The following is a 21,391-nucleotide window of genomic DNA, read 5'->3' as shown; positions in this document are numbered from 1 at the left end:
TCGAATGTGCCACAAAAGCAAAGGGGCGTGCATCTTTGCCCATCTCGGTTCCACTAACATAGCATCACGTCGACGGGCTGATTTTCTTAACTATCATGGAGCACTTGCTCTTGAAGCTTTAAACTTTACCAAGAAACTCTGAGCAACTAAACACTTTGAATTGAGATGACCGAACCGAGATATTCACAAGGAAAAAAGTGTCCGAAGGCTGAAGATGCACCGAACTCGTGTAGAGGGAACGGCAGGGGCAGTGCTATTTCGTTCATAATTGCAAGGGCAAAATGATAATACAGCTAGCATGGGCGGAGCAAAAGGGCAGTGCAGGTAGGACCAGAACTACCCTAAAATCTAGCCAAAAACTTTTTATTACTCAGTATTTTTGATCTTTTAGCCCATAAAAAATCTGGCCAAGAAAGAACTGAGCGAAGCCCACTTCCCCGTCCCGAGCCCCCGAGGCCGCGAGTCCCAGGCTCACCTGCCCCCGTCCCCGAGCCCCCGAGGCCGCGAGTCTGCGACGCTCGACCGTGAGGCGGACGGCGCCCCGGCGGACTCCACCAGCGTGAGCGCCGCCGCCCCCGAGCACCGAGGCCGAGCTGCCCGAGCGCAGAGCGCCAGCACCCGCCAGCCGCCCGCCGCCACCCCGCCTGGCGGCTGGGGCTGGCGCTAGTCGTCGTTGCCGAGCCTCTGCGGCACAGCCGTTGGGGTGCCCAGGCGCCGAGCAGGCTGCGCGCCGCTGAAGCCGGCCGCTGGTTGCACCAAGCTGCAGAGCAGCGCACCAGCGCCCCTGGACCAGTGAGTCAGTGAGTGTGCTTTTGAAGTTCTGAGCTTTCCCAAATCTGAAATCTCATACCCTAGGCTTTGACAGTGAACACTGGACTGTAAATTTGGGCTTAGGGATTGTGTATATGTGAAATTGGTGTGTGATTCGTTATTATTGGTTAGAGATTTGTTCTTGTGAATGAAATCGAAGCATAGAATTGACTGAAATTTCTTGTTATAGAATTGAATGAAATCGGAGCAATTTGGTTAAATTGTAGTCTTATATACCGATTTTTTTTTATTTTACCATATTGCATATGATTTTTTTTACTAGACTACCCTTGTTTCAAATCCCGGCTCCACCACTGACGCTAGCACAAAAGCAAAGCAAGGTAAGTAGGCAACTCATCAGCATGAAACTTTTTTTTTGTTTGGGGGGGGGGGGGGGGGGGAAGGAAGTAAAAGAGAGAATGGGTCATTTTGCTCAAGAATCCCTAGAATTTGGACAAATCTTTTTTGTTTGGGGGGGGGGGGGGGAGGTAGTAAAAGAGAGAATGGGTCATTTTGCTCAAGAATCCCCTAGAATTTGGACAAATCGCAACAACACTGCGAATAGAACAGGGACGGGAACCACAAAAGAAACGGCTAGGCAGTAGTAGGCACGGAGAAAAAGAATAAATTTCAGAGGATGCGACGCGAATACGCAAGCCCACACGAGGATCCAAATAGAAATTACTTTAGACCAACTGAAATGAACAACAACAACAACAAAGCCTTTAAGTCCCAAACAAGTTGGGGTAGGCTAGAGTTGAAACCTAGCAGAAGCAATCAAGGTTCAGGCACGTGAATAGCTGTTTTCCAAGCACTCCTATCTAAGGCTAAGTCTTTGGGTATATTCCATCATTTCAAGTCTCCTTTTATTGCCTCTACCCAAGTCAACTTCGATCTTCCTCTGCCTCTCTTCACGTTACTATCCTGGCTTAGGATTCCACTATGCACCGGTGCCTCTGGAGGTCTTCGTTGGACATATCCAAACCATCTCATCCGGTGTTGGACAAGCTTTTCTTCAATTGGTGCTACCCCTAATCTATCACGTATATCATTGTTCCGAACTCGATCCCTTCTTGTATGCCCGCAAATCCAATGCAACATACGCATTTCCGCGACACTTATCTGTTGAACATGTCGTCTTTTCGTAGGCCAACATTCTGCACCATACAACATAGCAGGTCTAATCGCCGTCCTATAAAACTTGTCTTTTAACTTCTGTGGTATCCTTTTGTCACATAGGACACCAGATGCTTGGCGCCACTTTATCCATCCTGCTTTGATTCTATGGAAATGAAACGGAACAAAAAAAGGACGACTCTTTGTCACCGAAAAAGGAGGATTGGAAATGAACCCCCACGGGGGAAACAAGGGGCCGGATGGAAGAGCTCAGTTCAGTCGAACCCCTCGGGAATCTGGTTGCGTAGGAGGATTTACTTACCCACGAGTGCACGAGGAGGCATCAGTCCAGGTTCGGATCCACGGCTTCCCCGAGCATTAGAGAAGCGAGGAGTTGCCTCCAGGCGGAAGGAGGCGGGCGCGCACCTCGGCGGCCGGGAGGGAAGGGGAAGGGAAAGGGGAAGACGAAGCAGGGTTGATTTACTAGGGCTGCGGATGCCGCAATTTTGCTAGGGCTGCGGATGCTGGAGGCTGGAGCGAGCGCCGTGGCGAGGAGAGAGGCGGATAGCGTCGAGCGCATCAGGGGTTCAGGGCTTCGGTGATGGAGACTGTGGCAGAGGCCAGAGGGGAAAGATCAAAGACGATAGACGAGCACAATGTTTGGGCTGAGATGGGCCACTGGACCGGCCTACTAGATGAAGTTTAGTGGAGGTCACGGTTTGGAGAGAGAATCGCCCTGCGCGACGCGATTGTTGGCGTCTGTCATCTGTTCAGACTAAAATGAAAAGTGGTAAAATTGTGAAAAGCACCAGAGAAGATTTTCTCCGGTGGGGAAAATATCAAGAATACCCCTGGCATCCGCAGCCCTAGCAAATCAACCCTGCTTCGTCTTCCCCTTCCCCTTCCCTCCAGGCTGCCGCGGTGCGCGCCCGCCTCCTTCCACCTGGAGCAACTCCTCGCTTCTCTCTACTGCTCGGGGAAGCCGTGGATCCGAACCTGGGCTGATTCCTCCTCGTGCTCTCATTTGTAAGTAAATCCTTCTACGCAACCAGATTCCTAGGGGGTTCGACTGAACTAAGCTCTTCCATCCGGCCCCTTGTTTCCCCCATGGGGGTTCATTCCCAATCCTCCTTTTTCGGTGACAAAGAGCCATCTTTTTTTTTGTTCCGTTTCATTTCAGTTGGTCTAAAGTAATTTCTATTTGGATCCTCGTGTGGGCTTGCGTATTCGCGTTGCATCCTCTGAAGTTTATTCTTTTTCGCCGTGCCTACTACTGCCTAGCCGTTTCTTTTGTGGTTGTCATCCCTGTTCTATTCGCAGTCTTGTTGCGATTTGTCCGAATTCTAGGGTATTCTTGAGCAAAATGCCCCCTTTTCTCTCTTTTACTACCTTTCCCCCCAAAAGTTCCATGCTGATGAGTTGCCTACTTGCTTTGCTTTTGTGCTAGCTGTATTATCATTTCGCCCTTGCAATTAGGAACGAAATGACATGCCCCTGCCGTTCCCTCTGCACGAGTTCAGTGCAGCTTCAGCCTTCGGACACTTTTTTCCTTGTGAATATCTCGGTTCAGTTATCTCAATTCAAAGTGTTTAGTTTCTCAGAGTTTCTTGGTAAATTTTAAAGCTTCAAGAGCAAGCACTCCATGATATGGTTAAGGAAACCATCCCGTCGGTGTGATGCTATGTTAGTGGAACCGAGATGCGCAAAGATGCATTCCCCTTTGCTTTCGTGGCACATTCGAATGTACTTTGTGGTACCATGAAGCACGACAAAAGGGCTTAGGAATTCCAGAGGTTAATGAACAATGCTAGTATGAATCCGTCCAGGTTGAAATCCATGTACGGTATGCCTGTTTTTTATTTTTTGATTTTTTAACAATCTTTGCGAACCTTAAAAGTTGAGCAGATTTTGTTAAAACCTGAACTGTCATACTGCTCCATGAGCTTTTTGTTAGGTTGAATTTACTGCTGGCTATATAGCTTTAGCAGTGGTGCCTGCGTCAGATAAATGCACATGAACTACCATTTGCAGTTTCAGCTCCATGCTTACCAATCATGTGCTCTCTTTACCTAGTAACCGTGTGTTCTATGCCTTTGCCTAGAAAAAAAACTTGTTCCAGGTACCCTAGTGGGAGATGTTGTATGTTGCTAATGGCCTTTGAAATGCTCACAGAATAGCTGTGCACCCTTTGACATAGTGCATTTTCACTGCATCATAAATTACATATGAGAAGTTTTGTAGAAAGTAAATTTCCTTTACATTTCTTATGTTTATTGTAGTTTATTATACTGACCACTGAACAACTCAGGAAGCATGGCCGATGGGGGTATTGTGGTAGCCATTTGCCAATATGGTGGAGAATTCACTTCTGGCCCCAATGGTAATTTGACATACAAAGGAGGCGAGGCGCATGCTGTTGATGTTGCTCGTGATATGCCACTGGAGAGCTTCAAGGATGAGGTGTCCAAGGTGTTCCATGTTGATGTGACTGACATGTCATTGAAGTACTTCCTTCCAAATAATTACAGAACACTCATCACAATATCATGTGATCGAGATTTACAAAGGATGGTTGATTTTACTACCAGCGCCGCGCAAGTGGAAGTTTTCTTGATTAGTAGAGTAGAAAACAGGTATGTTTTTTTTGCACCTTATTGCTTTGTGATTCATATTGAAGAGTCAATGCATACGCTGACATGGTTCATGCTTTTCTCGTGCTGAATAACCAGGAGTATTGTTACCTACTCTGGAGCTTCTGCAATTAAGCCTGGCTCTAATGCTTCTGGTGACAAAAGGAAAAGGCCACCTTCCAAAAAGAAGTAGGTTGCACTGTGCCAGTTGTTTTTATGTTGTTATCTGCAACCCCTATACTGTTATCATGACATATTCTCTCTTTTAGGGTATCCAAAAGTAACAAGAAGACTCCGACTCCCAGTGCTCCTGGCACTTCAGTCCAACCTAGTGCCAATAATGTGAAACAGCCAAGACCAATTGTTACTGCAAACGATGACAACAGGTGCAGAATTGATCTTCATATAACTGCTACATCTTGGCATGCCTTCTTTGTTCTGGGATGTTTCTGATCTTTAAGAAAATGCAGTTCTTCCTTTCATTCATAAAGTGGATAGAAATGTTCTTGTATATTATATATACAAATGGCTCTGGAAGCGGAGGCCCAACCCAGCTCTAAAACGGTATAGGTTAGCACCAGCTTGACAACCAAGACTAATAAAAACAATTGTAGCAGTTCTGATAAGTGTGGGATCAATAACGTCCTACCCAGGGGGCAGTGAACAACCGTGATTTTTTCCTTTGTCTATAAAACAACCTCATAGAACCTTTGAAATGTTACGCACAATAAGCAATTTTGGTTACATTGAGAAAGATGCATTGGTAACTATCTAATGCATGTTAAGGGAACACGCAGGCAGCTACTTTATCCCCTTTTAATTCCAAGAGTAGCCTCTTCTAGGATCAAAAGAAAATACAATGCCTAGGGAACACACAAGGTATCTACTTTAGCTCCCTTCAATTTGAAGAGTAGCTTATTCCAGAATCAAATGAAAATATGCCTATTTGGATATTAGCATTTCAGTGCGTGCCTTAGTTGATAAAGTTCTTGTTTGTGCCAGCAATGCCACTTTGTGTCAAATGCATGATATTCTGATATCAGAATTTGTAGACTTGAAAGTTCTTTCCCATATGCTGATTTATATTGTATTTTTGGCTATTTTACGGAGCATATGACTGAATAGTTAGCTAAATTTCTGTATCAATGGTCTACATAATATGGTTATGGAGTTACAATGTAGGCATATTTACAACATAGTTCTCCTTTTGTTTTGTTGTTATAACTTGTAACTGCTAAGCAATAGAGTATCATGGGCACAAGGAGCTTCATGCGTTGTTTTGCAGATGATTCAACATTTTCACTTTCAGATTTTGTAAGAATGATTTTGTGTATTGACTGCCAAAAATATTTCCTAGTTGCTTCTATTATAATTAAATCTTTGCCATCTCAAGTACTCATAGTTTGATTCTTATGGGAGCATGGGCTTTTCATAGTTTGGCAAAATAATGCTAAGTTCTGGTCTAGTTTATCTTGAATTTTCAGCCTCATTAATACATGCCATTTTATTGTTTACAGTCTTGTAATGTCTGAACTATTACTTGCTTCTTTGATTAGTCAGCAGTTCTGTTTTGTAACTGTATGCTGTTAATTCTCAGTCGCTATCATCATATTTCTGAAATTAGGGTTTTCCAACTGGAATTTGGAAGCGATGTTGCCTTTGCCACCCCAGCTGGAGGTGCTTCCACCGCACCAGGCATTCTGGATCAGCAAAATCTTGCTCTTGTACCTCGGTAATTTTGTTGCCATCTAATGCCTTGTACTCCAAAATGTTGTACAAAAAAGAATAGTTTCATAGATGTTGACAACTATTCATGGTTTTTGCAGGGAACCAATTGGCCTTTTTGATGATTCAGGTGACCCATATGTTGGTTCTGAGATCACTGCAGATCCTCAGCATGGACTTGACAATCCTGTTATGTTTTGGGATGACATTATCAAAGGTGTTGGTCAAGAGTTTGATAATGTGAAGGATTTCCGTGCTCAATTGTGCAAATATGCCATTGGGAAAGGATTTGCGTACCGGTTCATTAAAAATGAAACTACTCGTGTCACGGTAAAATGTGTTGCGGAGGGCTGCACGTGGCGATTGCATGCATCTGAGTCATCTCGTAACAAGAAGTTTGTAATCAAGAAAATGACAGATGAGCATACATGTGGAGGAGGAAATGGAGAAGGCCAGCGTCGAGCGACAAGACAATGGCTGACCACCGTTATTAAGGAGAAGCTGCATGATAATCCGATGTTGAAGCCAAAGGACCTTGTCAAGGAAATATATGAACAATATGGAGTTACACTGACCTATTCACAGGTCTGGCGAGGTAAAGAAGTAGCGCAGAAGGAACTGTATCATGCTATCAGGGAGACTTACAGCCATTTGCCCTGGTATTGTGAGAGGCTTACAGAGTCCAACCCAGGAAGTATTGCTTTGTTATCTCCAATGGTGGATACAAAATTCCGTCGCTTTTTTGTTGCATTTCATGCTTCTTTGCATGGTTTTGCAAATGGGTGCAGGCCCCTATTGTTTCTTGATAAGGTTCCACTGAAAGCAACAAATGAGTACAAGTTGCTGGTGGCCGCTGCAGTCGATGCAGACGATGGTGTCTTTCCAGTGGCATTTAGTGTGGTTGAGGATGAAAACTATGAAAGCTGGGTTTGGTTCTTAATGCAGCTGAAATTTCCTATCCAAAATCAGAGCTATGCTTACAATGCCATGACATTCTTGTCCAGTGGACAAAAGGGTCTGGATGCTGCTGTTTCTCAAGTTTTTGGAGATAGCCATCATGCCTTCTGTTTGCATCATATCATGGAGGAATTCAAAGGAGAGCTGAGAAAGGGGCCATGGTCACAACAAATAAGAGAGGGGATGATTGAGGATTTTACTCGTGCTGCTCAAGCGTGTAGTATCGAGGATTTTAATGCGTCCATTGAGAGCATTAGGAATATATCCACTGAAGCTGCTGAGTGGATCATAGCAAGCAAGCCTGAGCATTGGTCTGATGCCATTTTCAGAGGTTGTCGATATGATCATTTCTCCTCAAACATTGTTGATGCCTTCAATAACTGGATACCAACCAAGAAGGAGGGTTCAATTGTGCTGATGATTGACTCATTGAGAACAAAAATAATGGAGATAATAGAAACAAGGCGTGAGGCTTGCAAGGCATGGTCAGGACCTTTGACGCCTTCCATGGAATACAAAGCACAGGAGGAGATGATGAAGGCTGGTAAAATGACTGTTCTGTGCTCTTCCGAAACTGTGTTTGAAGTGCGGGGCAATGCAATTTTTGTCGTTAATCTTGCAAATTGGGAATGCACCTGCCGGAGGTGGCAACTTTCTGGCCTCCCATGCTTGCATGCTGTTGCTGTGTTCAACAGGATTGGGCGATCTTTCTATGACTACTGCTCGAAGTTTTTCAGAATAGAGAGCTACCATATGACTTATTCAGGAACGATCTTCCCAATACCTGATATGGATACTGTTGATTTTAGTGCCGGGGCAAATTTAATTCCACCTCCCAAGCCACGAACATCGGATAAACCAAGAAGGAAGCGGTTTAACCCCAACAAGGTCCCCACGGTAATACGGCTCTGCAGCAGGTGCAAGCAAGCAGGCCACAACAAGGCAACTTGTGAAGCTATTTTGTAGACAAAAGTAACTACTGCATCTGGAGTATGTATTTTATAGCAGGTACCTTTACGTTTTTACTTACTTTAAATTTCCATGCTATATTTAAATTTCCATGCTATATTTTTCCGAAGTAAGATAATCTTTTGAATTACGGAAGTTTTCCTTTTCTTTTCCTCAAAAATGCAGGAGAGCTGTGTGTCATATTATTAAAGAAAACTTAATTTACAAGTTACCAGTTTACAACATACCCACACACCCCGACAGGACTGGAAATACCTTGAACTCACACGCCCAGGACATTTACAACTTTACCTTGACCAGACTAGAGCTTTATGCCCCCCTTAGAGCAAGGGCAAGGAGGTATGAAATACCTCGAGCCGTTGCCAGGTAGCAGAACTTCATCTCCTCTCTAGAGAGTGAAGTCACTTCAGCTAGATTAGGAGAAACTTTGTTAAAAACACTATGGTTTCGGTGGTTCCAAATCAACTAAGCTCCCAAAATAATGATTGAATTGAGACCCTTCCGAACCTGTCCCTCAACACTCCCAGCTACATTGTCCCACGAATTATCGAAATAAGTCTCATCCCGTCATCCTGTTGTGGAGAGCACTTGTCGACCAAGCATCAGCAAGAGGTGGAGCCAAACTTGCAGAGCAAAACAATCGGCAATCCAGTATTTCTTTTGTGCGACCAAATACATAAAAAGTGACATTTTCCAGGAACCTAGGACTTCCATATTTGTTATTAATTCAATCTAGTATATCTTTTGTGCGATCAACTACATAAAAAAGCGACATTTTCCAGGAACCTAGGACTTCCATATTTGTTATTAATTAAAAAAGGACAGACAGACCCAGTGCCGGAGGCTCCCACATGAGTGGGGTCTGGGGAAGGGATAAACCGAGACAAGTCTTTCCCCCGCAAAATATGCGGAGAGGCTGCTTCGAACCCACGACCTGGTGACTCAGTGAGACAGCTCTCACCACTGCACCAGGCCTGCCCTTCCTATATTTGTTATTAATTCATCCGACTAATTGCGACTAGTTGGCCTTATCGGTCCCCTGGCACGATTATGACATCCGACTTGACTACAGCAACTAGAAATCAAGTCGTCCGATCAGGCGTCGACTAATTAAGAGTAACGTCCGATTTGGGCATAGACGAGCAATCGCCTGATTAGGCAGATGAAAAAATCGTCATGGGTTGGCATCTGGTATGTTGGCCACTTGGGGCCATCGTTTTTCGGCCCAATAGGGGACTCCTCTGTTCTCTTTCTCACTCTCCCATTCAATTCAGCCTGTAGCCACTGCCTACAGAGCTCGAATGGGCGTGAGGTCTCTCTGGCATACCCTACCCAGCCATAGCCGCCTCCTCCCTTCCAAGCTGTGGCAGCATCCTCCCTTCCTGGCCAGGAGCTCACGTGGGGGAAGTCACCAGTCTGGCTCCCGTCCCTGTGTCAGTCAGGTGTCGCTGGCAAGCCTCAGCCTTCAAGCACCGCCCACGCTGGTTCACACCTCCTGCTTCAAGGGATTTTGAAGATGAGCTTGTACCTACTCCATCTTCACTTCTTGCTCTTACCTCCTAGCTCTTCTTGCTCCCAGCTCCTCCTCTGATGTGCTCTGTTTTTATCTCTATTTAGCTGCTCTTTGCTCTGGAGTTTCAGGCACTTCACAAATTGGATCTCACAAGTTACCAACTGACCATCCATGCTGTCTTAATTCTTTCTTTATATAGCCCTTATACTACATACTATAGTATATCGATCCTGGCACATACGACGACTAGGGTTGACTAGATTCGACTAATCGAGTTGATAGACGACTAATCACGACTATTCGTCAATTAGACGGTTGAAAATATTTCTTTTCCCATTTTCTGAACAATATAGCACCTTGAAAGAGATCCTCAGGAAGAATTAGCACTTTAGCAGAGTATGTCCCAGTGGCACAGAGGAGCCAAATATGAAAGTCCATTGTCATGTGGGGCCGCGCATACACACGGCAGCGCAGGGCCCGTGATGTCCGCAGGACAGCGGCGCGCGCAGCAGCGGCAGGCGAGGCCGCGATCAACGCGGCGACTGAGGCCGCGATCACCACGCGCATGGAAGGCAGGAGCGTGACCAGTGGCTAGGAGATATTCTAGGCCTGGAAATTAGGATCGTTTGTTTCCAAGTTTGTTGGCCGGTTGGCCATTATATTTTCCTGTACGCTGAACAATGAGAATTAAGAAAGATATTACCTATCGAATCTCCCTCTCTTCCCTCAACCCAAGCCTACGGCAGAGGGGAAAACCTCGCCGGAGAAGACGGACCGAGACTACGAACTCCGTAGTCGAGGGCCAGCTACCCTAGGAGTGAACGCCCTTGACATCCATGATCTCTGGCTGTAAAATCACATGCAAGAGGAGATCTGAAGCTCTACTCGGCAACGGCACTAACAGACAGGGCTCCTTGAATATCAGAGGTCCATATCAGGTGAGTAAGAGCGTCAAAGACTGTCCTCTTATTAGCCACCAGAGCAAACAGCCGTGGTGCAAGACCAGAAATAATTTTTTTTCTCGAACGACGCAGGAGAGCTGCGTGCCATTTCATTAAGAAGAGAATAAAAACAACGGAGGAGGGGCAGAGCCTGCTCCCCCAATTAACCAATTACAGGACTCTTAGCGCCACACACTATGCAAAACAGATGACCACTGCCCAAAAAAACGCCTAAACAGCTATAGGAAGCAACCTACTAAGAAGCTGTTGCAGAGCCTTAGCTCCAGCCCAACACCACAACAAACACTTTTCAGAAACTACAGCTAAAACTCTTTGAACACAAGGACTAGCACCCTCAAAGACACAAGCATTCCTATGCTTCCTCAACTCCCAAGCAACCAGAATGATGAGTGAATTCAGCCCTTTTCGTATCTCTGTTGGAACAGCCTTTGATTGTTTTGCACCACCAGCTAGAAAAACGAGAATCCGCTAGCTTCGGTGCAAGGGGAAGCAAGCCAACACATGAAAGATAGCTGTCCAAACCTGCCTTGCGAAAACACAAGCAACCAGGGCATGCTGTATTGTTTCATCAGCTTGATCACATAGGGGGCAAACAAACGGGTGAGGAAGTCCTCTTTTTGCAAGGCGGTCAGCTGTCCAACAGCGGCCCTTAATGGCCAACCAAATAAAGAATTTGCAACGGAGAGGGGCCCAAGATTTCCAAACCCGCTTCCAAGGTGCAAAAATGATGGTCCCAGTAAAAAATGCCTCGTAAGCTGATTTGTTCGAATAAGAACCAGACCTCGTAAGCTGCCACTGATGATGATCGGGGATGTCTTAGTCCTAGATTTGCAGGTACTCCACCAGGACCTCTAATGTTAGAGCCCCCTTGATGTCCGACACCCATCTTCTGGTATGCAAAGCTTAAGCCACCGTTCGTTGCCATATCAGTCTAGAAAAAGTGTTCTTGCCCCACCACGATTGCCATGGAGAAAAAAGACCTGACAGAACGGTGAATTTAAATAAGGACGCCATGGGCGGTCGGGCTCATGGAGGTCCTAGCCCAAATTCTGGAGATTAGAAATGCGGAGTTGGCAAACTCCGGTGGCAAGCAGTGTCCTCCTTTGCATTTTTTCTGCCCTTTAAATAAAAACCCTCTTCGAACAAGGTTAAATTCTAGTAGTCCATGGTGGGAGGTCCATTGCCATGGTTAAATTGAATATACTAGGATGGAATTCACCATGAATCGAACAAGAATTTTCCTCCCAACCCTTCTTAAGAGGCCAGCCTTCCACATACCACATCCCTGGAAGCTGACCCACAATCTGATCAATAATTGGCTGGAAGGTGTTCTTGTGTCGTTGTAATCACAATCTATGTGCACTGTATTGGAAACACACTACTTTTCTACATATTAGTCATTTAGTCTTCAGACCAGTAGCTTCATAAAAAAGATGGACGAGTTCCAAAGTTATCTCAATGTCACTTGCTGAGGAACGTAGAAAAAGGACTACATTGTCAGCATAAAGCGATATTCGATGTGGCTACATGAGACCCTCAGTGGAAGCTTTTGTCAGTTTCCTGTGTTATTGGTGGACATCTTAAATATGTAAATTTAACTCTGCATGAGGTGTAGAATGATTTTGTTTCATCAAACTTTCGTCATTGGCTTGTCATCCATATCAGTGTCATTATCGTTTGTGTATAAAAGAATTTTCTCTAGAAGTTGACAGTGAGCAAAGTCATTCTAGTGCAGATTAGGTGTTTGGAGGACATGAACAACATGAACAGAATTTTCTTAGGAATAACTATATTTATCATTGCTGTGCGATATGCTTTTGACAGCAGATACATCTTGTGTGCCACTATGTATATTTGCAACGGCAAAATGCAGTTTTCTGACGACACTTGTTTCCTCTGCTCACACTTTTCTTGCCGCTCCACACATTGTATTTGGAGTATTCTTGAGTGATTATTTTTTTGTTACGTTATTGGGACTGGATGCATTTTGACTGCTTGCTGTATCTGCTGTTTAACTTCTATGTGTTTTCTCCATTTCAGTGTAGGGTCTGAAGTTTTTGCTCGAGCCTAACTGGTGCTGCCTGCTATCTGTAGCTTCTTGTCTGGAAAGGGGAGATGGGGGTGTCAGGCATACATATGATTCCCTGTCTATGTGGGAGCTGTAACTTAAATCTCTAGGTAGTCCGTAGTTTAATCGTTTAGAATGAACCGGTAGATGTTTATTCTCATTTATATCGATCTTCTCTCATGCCAATGCCATTACTGGTGGCTTTTGTAACATTTCCATTTGTACAACTTTGTTTGTGTGCGCTCCTCTGAACTCTCAGATAGATGCTGCCAGTCAATGGTGCAAATATTATGGATATTTTCCAAACGGACTGAAGAGGGGGTAATTAAAAAATCATATCAACCTAATCTGCCATCTTGAGAAGTGAGAACTAACTGTAAAGTGTTCAATATTTTTGCAAGGAAGGCTAAACAATTTTGTCATATCCCAGCACATTAGTATTCAATAGTTTAAGGAAGCAACAATTTAAGGAAGCAACAATTCATGATGCCTTTGCTCAGTTGCTTTTAAATTTCATAATCAGATGATAATTCCTCCCTAAGTATGTAATTTCAAAGAATAAGGTGTGTCCATGTTCACTTGGTAAAATTGAACCAATAGGAAAGGTGACCTCATGAAGGTCACTTCCCTTAAACTATTGAATATGGACGCCACCTAATTGCTAAGGAAATTGTAGTTAACACACATGAATTAATTATTAACAACTATCAAGGTAGTCGTGTGATAGAATGTTTGGTGTAAAGCGCAATAGCTAGAATGCACTGTCTGCTTGGAACTTCACATATACTCATCAGCTATGAGCTACTGCAACAATAGTCACACGTCCGCACACAGTAAGGTGCAGACAAACATTTGCAATCCCATGACAACCTATGGTGGTTTACTAATGTTCAAGCCCAATACCCCTCTCCTATGCAAGGGCCATCATTGGTTGCGTGTGGCGTGTGCATGGAGCTCCATGGATCTTTGTGGGAGAACAACTTCAATAAAGACATTCATCAAGACAGTAATTGTGTTACCTATAAAAATGCATGGTTGCCCCATCACTGCTTGAACTGAAGCTGCCGCACCTACCTCAATAACCATGGTATGTGAGGAACTTGATCTGAGGCAGGAGATGAATAAGAAGATGGTAGATGTCGGTATTGGCACTTGGTAGGCATCAAACATTTCTATTGATAAGCTAGCGTGGGTGGATTAAATAGGAGAGGTAGGGATGTTCATTCGACTGAGTCATTATAAATAATATAGAGGGGCAGAAATGTTCCTGCAGTGTGGAATCTTGAAGTACCTCCTAGAGTGCAGTTTTTTCTTTGGCTAGTTTCTAAGAATAAGATCTTGACAAAAGATAAGTATCAGGAAGAATTTGAGGATATGACCTGTCTGTTTTGTTCCGAGGTGGAATCTGTTCGCCATCTCTTTTTTGAGTGTGTAGTAGCAAAACAGATGTGGGTTTGTATTTCTGAAGTGTTTGATAGAAGCTTAGGCAATGATTTCTTGTCTATTGGGCAATTATGGCTTAGTAATAAAAAAAATTAGTTTGCAACTCCTTTTGTGCTGCAGCCCTGTGGGGGCTTTAGAAACTAAGAAACAATTTATGTTTTCAGGATTTGGGTTGGAAAGACTTGAGGTTACTGCTCTTGAAAATTGCTACTATGCTTCAAAACTGGATCATGCTATGTCCACAAGAGAAGAGACAAGAAGAGTTTTCTGTGATGCTGGCTCGGCTGAAAGACTTAGCCACAAGACCGACAAGGCTTTCTGGCTAGATCAGGTGGAGGACATTTGGGGACAAGTTCATGTTCCAGAAGGCGCAAGATTGGAGTGACCAGAGCATTCCAGATGAAGTGAAGTTGAGGCTTTCTGGTGATCTCGTTGAAGGAGTGGGCGGTAGCAAAAGTGCTTGGTTTAGCTTGTTAAGTCAGGAGGGTTTTAGTGAGGGCTGTTAGAAAGTTGGAGTGCTGCTGTTTCACTTTTATGTTTCTGGTTTATCTGGACGGGTGAGATCCACCTGAATGTTGTAATGGATGTTTCTGTCTTTGCTAATGCTAAGACGTACTGGGGCTAAGCCCTATAATTCTAAAAAAACCAATGCTAAGACTGGGGCTAAGCCCTATAATTCTAAAAAAAATATAGAGGGGCAGAATGCACTAACTATTGGGAGGTGGAACACAAAGTTGCATAACATTAAAAGACATGTTAATTATTGGGAGGTGAATGCAAACCTTGCATGCTTACTGGAAGAGCACGCATGCTTAGACAGCTTAGTCGAAGGAAGTTTGAATGCTTTCATTGCTGTAGCTAATTAAGCAATGTAACGTTAGTGGCCAGGGTGGAGGATGATGGATGGCTACGACCGTGATAGCTGCTTAAGATCGAACGACTGAAACAAAAGCGATGACGTGGCTTAACGTGGTTGCAGAGAAATGAGAATAAATGACTCTTAGGCCTTGTTTGGATGCATATGTATCCACCTCAACCCATGTGTGCTGGAGTGGTTTGATGTGGAATTTAGGGTTGAGGTGGATACATGGGTTCCGTCTATATAAGTTATATAGATTCCTTTTTTTCCATCCTCACTGGTACTGCATCCACGTGTTTTGTCTTCTTATATGGCGCTAGGCTGCTCCCGTCTCCAATGCTTGCATGCCCATATCTCACCTTGTGGTGGTCGTGACAACCCTTGGCTCGTCAGCCATTGCAAGTGTAGCATGTAGAGGAGGCCACTGAAGCCATCTGCGGAGAGCTCCTACTTCGTGATGTTAGAGTATACAACATGGATCTGGTTATGGTAGGATGGGATTAGCTACCTCTAGGATTTCTTGAGATCTAAACCACCATTACTCTATATAAACTGCATACAAGGCTTAATATAGATCATGCAATATTTGCAGTATTCATATTCTCACATGGATTTGAGCAGAGGGGTTAAGCCATTGAGATGATATTCTAGCTATCCAAGCTTTGGCTTTGAAAAACTCTTGGTCTAAAGAAAGGAGATTGGGCTGGGACGGAAACTCTATTCGTCAACTATGATAAAAAAGAGTGGGCTGAGGGCTGCTTCTTTGAAAAAACTCTTCTACTCTGCAGTGCTTTCAGTGAAGCTTCCTTCGCCACATTACTTACTCGCTACTCGCTTAGCTAGCTAGGGCTACTGACTAAGGGGATCCAGGAATCGTAGCAAATCAATCTGTTGATGAGAGTTTAATCGAGAAATCTTTGACTGGGCATTCGGCCCGCCTCGGTCGGTGGAAACAAGAGAATTGACCTACCAATCATAGAGCCGACGCCGTTCCTGAGTCGCTATCTCCAAGCTTTTGCACCATGACGCCCCCGGGGGATTGATATCCATGATCTCCATGGAGGGATGCACATCATTAGTTTATTCGATCATCTTTATATTAGTTTTTTTTTCTCTATTTTCCCATCATAGATCAGTTTGCGTCGTTCTGCCGATCTGTCGACTACAACATGGCTGCAATCTACACCACCTTGACATCTCCAACGCTTCCTCCTCTCGACAACAACATGTCCTAACCCTCGTTGACGTGGTTGCTTCCTCTTGCCAATCCGAGTGCTTATTGTTGATGGTTACTATAAATGATCAATCCGACCATCAAAATATCGGTAAAGTAAAGATAAAATTAACAACATTGTAGCATTTTGTTTTCAAATAACTTGGTTCCACATGTATTTAGAGAATATATCAATGCATGGATGCATGGACCAAAAGGGGGCATCGGGGGCTGATAGGATCTAGATGGCTAGAGGGGGGGGTTGAATAGCCTATAAAAAATTTCTACACATTCACAATTTCACTGGAGCAAGATGGTTAGTACAAAATATGACCCTAATAGCAACTACAAGCTCTAGCTCTAGTTCACAACAAGCATGCCCCCTACACAATTTTAGTAGCTTGGTTTTCTATTCTATGTCACAAAAACAAACAAGTTACAACTAGCAAGAGAGCTACAACTAGCTAAAGCTACTAACAAGAGTAACTAAACTAGTTACAACTACACAACTACTAGTCTAACCAGTCAAACAACTACCACATTAACAAGATGACTAAGAATGTAATTGCAAGAGTGATAGTGAGCAAACCACACGGGGCAAGTGAGATGACACAATATTTATCCTCGAGATTCGGTTGCTTGCAGGCCACCTATGTCCTCGTTGTAGTGAGTACCAACTTGATGGTTCACACGCTAATTGGCATTACATGCCAAGCCCAGTACACGGGCGTTGTAAGAACCACTCAAGAAGTGCACTCCAACTAGCCACGATTCCACTAGAGTTGCTCTTTGCGAATCTCCCGCGGGGATGAGCACAAGAGCCCCTTACAATCACTTGTTCAGAGCCGGCAACAATCACCAAAGCTGCTCAACGAACCTCCGTTGCCTCCAAGCCGTCTAGGTGGCGACAACCACCAAGAGTAACAAGAATCCCGCAGCTCAACTCGATCACTATTGCCACTAGATGCCTCAACTCAATGCAAATGCACTAGAATCACTCCCAATCTCACTTTGGATCAAGCAAATGTCAAGGAGATGAGTGGGAGGTGTTTGCTTAGGCTCACAAGGGTATACAATATGTCAAAGTGCCAAGAGAGCCAGACATGGGCCGACCAACCTCTATTTATAAGCCCTCATGAGCCTTACTAGCCGTTACCCCTTCACTGGGCTAAAATCGAGACCATCGGACTGTCCGACGCCCTATGTCAGACTATACGGCATTGTTCGATGCTCCACGTGTCACACACTCATCAAGTAGCCATTTGAAATCGATCGTTGCCATCCAATGGCTCTGCTAGCGTATAGTCGGACGCATCACCGTCTGATGCCCATCGGACCATCGCCTATAGTCATCCGATGCGTTCCAGAGAGGTTCTAGAACGCATTTTAGCCCATCGGACTAGTCCGACGCTCAATGTCGGACTAAAGACCAGCGTCCGATGACCCTCGCTTACTAGCCCTCAAACTAACATGTGGGGTCCATGCGATGAACAGTGACCACATTTGGTTCGAGGCTGCCCCTCGTCAATTGTCGAACCAAAAATCAGCGTTCGATGAGACTTAGATGCGCAGGGTTAGGGTTAGGCATCGGACTCTGGCACTCTACTGGTCCGACACACATGTTTAGCATCTAATGCCCCCTTCTCTCTCTGTTGTTGTGCACTGCCTAGCGTTTGGTCCAATGGACCTTCGCTGGCTCGGTCCAATGGCCCCCAATGGCTATCTCTAGCTCCTTTTCTTTCACTCTTTGTAAAATGTGCCAACTCCAAAGTGTTCCACCACTTAGTGCAAGTGAGTTAGCATTTTCACAATCATTTCTCAAAGGGTTTTTCATGTCCTCACTAGGTCTAATGCACATGCAAAGAGTTAAACCACCTAGTGGCACTTAGATAACCGCTTTGAACTTCGAGTTCCCCTCTTAATAGTATGGCTATCTATCCTGAACTCGATCACGCACTCTATTGCATCTTGACTGGCAAAACAAAATGCCCTAGCTTATACCTTTGCCTTGAGCCCATGCATTTTGTTTTTCTCTTTCTTCTTTTCCAAGAATTGAGCAATTGATCACCATTAGCCACCACCATCACCTCCATGGTTGCCATCCTTGCTCAATCTTGGTGTGGACCTAACCTATCTCATACACAAAACTAGAGTAGAGGTTAGTCCACTAGTTGTCTCAATTACCAAAACAAAACATAAGGCTTTCAATCTCGCCCTTTTTGGTAATTGATGACAACCTTACAAAGATAGGAATTAAGTTTAAACTCCAATCTAGTACCTTACACAAGTGCAAGTTAGTAACTTGGTTTGGATTTGTGTTGCTTGCCCAAGCATTTTGACCACTTGAAAAGATTTGGACAAGTTTCACAAACCCGATTTGGTAGTATTAGCTCCCCCTACATATGTGCTAGTGTGTTTGGATTAAAGCTTGCACATATATTGAATTTGAAAGTTTGGGAGAAGCAATGCTACCAAATGATGCTAAGGTATATAGGATAAACCTTTGTTGCGTTTATATCACTTGGAATACCACTTGGAAATATTGATCCATCATTTGGATTTCCATCCTTAGCACCATGGTAAGCTATACATCAAAGACACTAGAAACCCCGTGACATCAACATTATATGCAAGTTTCTAGTACCACTTGATAAAACACAAAGTCTAGCTACCACTTAGCCTATGCATGCTAGTTTTCAAATCAACAATCAAGTTCTATGTCTAGCATACACCACACAAGCTAGGAAGGTACCACTTGAAAACTATATCTATTTACTAGTGCTAATGCAAGCAATCATATGAATGTGCACATTTCAAATGCAACGACCAAGTTTATGAGCTTGCTCCCCCTACTTGTGTGCTTCAAAAATTTGATCACCTTCAATTCTTCCATCTTCCCCTTTTGTGTCTATCTTTGTACTACTTCTCCCCCTTTGTCGTCAATTTCCACAAAAGATATGCATCATCTTGATGTAGGATGGTAGCAGACACCACTTGTAGGTTTGCAAGACACCACTTTGATGGATCACTTAAAGTTGTGGATCACTTGGATTGTTTCTATGAGCTTCCTTCTCTTGTGGTTTGAACTAGATAACTTACATAAGTTTTCAACTCGGTTTAAACCTTTGCCAAGCTTCTTCACACATCTTTCAATGGTTATCTTGTCAAAGTTGAGTTGAACCCTTGTATTGCTCATCAACTAGATCAAACACTAGGTTCACTTGCTCATAAACAAATCATATGCCACCACTAGATTCAATCAATCACATAAGCAATAGTTGTACCATATGTACTTCAAATTCATTTAGTTTTTCTATGAATGACTTAGCTAAACCACTTATATATGTCTATATGCACTACCACATACTAGTAAGGTATGAATGCACAATGCACAACCAATTTTACCTTTGCTTTTGGTCAGAGGAGGGGTTAGTCATATATGTATTGGGGTGCATTCAACTCATGTTGGAGAAGTCTAGAATGTTTAACTCATTTCTCAACTTGCAAAGTCTAGCTTCATCAAGTGGCTTGGTAAATATATCGGCTAGTCGATCTTTAGTGCGCACACTCTCAATTGTGATATACCCTTTGGCTTGATGATCTCTAATGAAGTGATGGTGGATATCATTGTGCTTTGTTCTTGAATGTTGAACCGGGTTGGTGGCTATCTTCATGCACTCTCATTATCACATAGTAATGGCACTTGTTCATACTTGATTCCATAATCTAGCAACGTTGCTCTCATCCATAGCAATTATGCACAACAACTACCTACCAAAATGTACTCCACCTCGGCCGTTGATAGTGCAACCAAATTTTGCTTCTATGATGACCACGACACAAGTGACCTTCCAAGTAATTGACATGTGCCCAATGTGCTCTTTCTATCCACCTTGCATCCTGCATAGTCGGAGTCTGAATATCCAATCAAATCCCCCTTGGGATACCATAGTCCAACATTGGGTGTATGCTTCAAGTACCTCAATATTCTCTTTGTTGCCTTCAAATGACTTTTTCTTGGTGAGGCTTGAAATGTTGCACACATGCATACACTAAACATTACATCTGGCCTTGATGTGGTCACATAGAGTAGGCTTCCAATCATAGATTGATATAGCTTTTGATCTACCACATCACCACTTGTATCAAGATTCAAATGCCCATTAGTGCCCATTGGTGTGTGAATAGGCTTTGCTTTATCCATTCCAAACTTCTTCAACATATCATTGATGTACTTGCCTTGACTCACAAATGTACCATTCTTTATTTGCTTGATTTGAAGTCCAAGGAAGTAGCTTAGCTCTCCAATCATAGACATCTCAAACTCATGAGCCATCATTTCTCCAAATTCTTCACAAAAGTCTTGATTTGTTGATCCAAAGATGATATCATCAACATAGATTTGGCACACAAACAAATCATTTCCAATCCTTTTGGTGAAGAGAGTTGTATCAACTTTGCCTATCTTGAATCCCTTTGAGAGTAGGAAGTCCCTCAATCTCTCGTGCCATGCTCTAGGTGCTTGCTTTAATCCATACAATGCCTTCTTGAGCTTGTACACATGGTTGGGTTTCTTGCAATCTTCAAAACCGGGAGGTTTCTCTACATAGACTAGCTCATTGATGTACCCATTGAGAAATGCACTCTTCACATCCATTTGGTACAACTTGATGTTGTGGGCACAAACATATGCTAAGAGAATTCGAATGGCCTCTAATCTTACAACCGGTGCAAATGTCTCACCAAAGTCAAGACCCTCTACTTCAGTGTAACCTTGAGCAACTAGTCTTGCTTTGTTTCTCACAACTATGCCATCCTCATTTTGCTTGTTCCTAAATACCCACTTGGTGCCAACAGTTCCCAAACTTGATTGCGGGTGAAGTTGTTTAGCTCTTCATGCATTGCATTCACCCAATCCACATCCATCAATGCCTCTTCTATCTTGGTTGGTTCATTGGATGACATAAATGAGTAGTGTTCACAAAATAATGCTAGACTTGATCTTGTTTGCACACCACTACTCAAATCACCAACTATTTGGTCCAATGGATGATCTCTTACAATGGTAACCTGTTGGACTACTTGAGCTTGATCATTTGCACTTGGTTGGTCATTTGGTTGAATCA

The 21,391-nt window shown here is 43.7% G+C and overlaps 1 protein-coding gene across 3 annotated transcripts; it reads left to right on the top strand.

Moving 5' to 3' along the window:
* Positions 1-434: 434 nt before the first annotated feature.
* Positions 435-13,097, top strand: LOC136483318 (uncharacterized). 3 transcript variants are annotated; one of them, XM_066480334.1, is made up of 7 exons: positions 435-792; positions 4,235-4,559; positions 4,656-4,745; positions 4,826-4,942; positions 6,154-6,288; positions 6,383-8,246; positions 12,723-13,097. In XM_066480334.1, the coding sequence occupies exons 2-6, from the start codon at positions 4,240-4,242 to the stop codon at positions 8,202-8,204; spliced, it is 2,484 nt and encodes an 827-aa protein (XP_066336431.1). In that variant the 5' UTR covers positions 435-792; positions 4,235-4,239; the 3' UTR covers positions 8,205-8,246; positions 12,723-13,097. The 3 variants fall into 3 exon arrangements, with proteins under 3 accessions (XP_066336431.1, XP_066336432.1, XP_066336430.1); XM_066480335.1 differs by having other exon boundaries at positions 435-800; positions 6,181-6,288; XM_066480333.1 differs by having other exon boundaries at positions 435-800.
* Positions 13,098-21,391: the final 8,294 nt, after the last annotated feature.

The sequence above is a fragment of the Miscanthus floridulus genome, chromosome 9, assembly GCF_019320115.1.
Source record: "Miscanthus floridulus cultivar M001 chromosome 9, ASM1932011v1, whole genome shotgun sequence".
Classification (NCBI taxonomy): domain Eukaryota; kingdom Viridiplantae; phylum Streptophyta; class Magnoliopsida; order Poales; family Poaceae; genus Miscanthus; species Miscanthus floridulus.
This window is presented reverse-complemented; position numbering and strand designations above follow the sequence as displayed.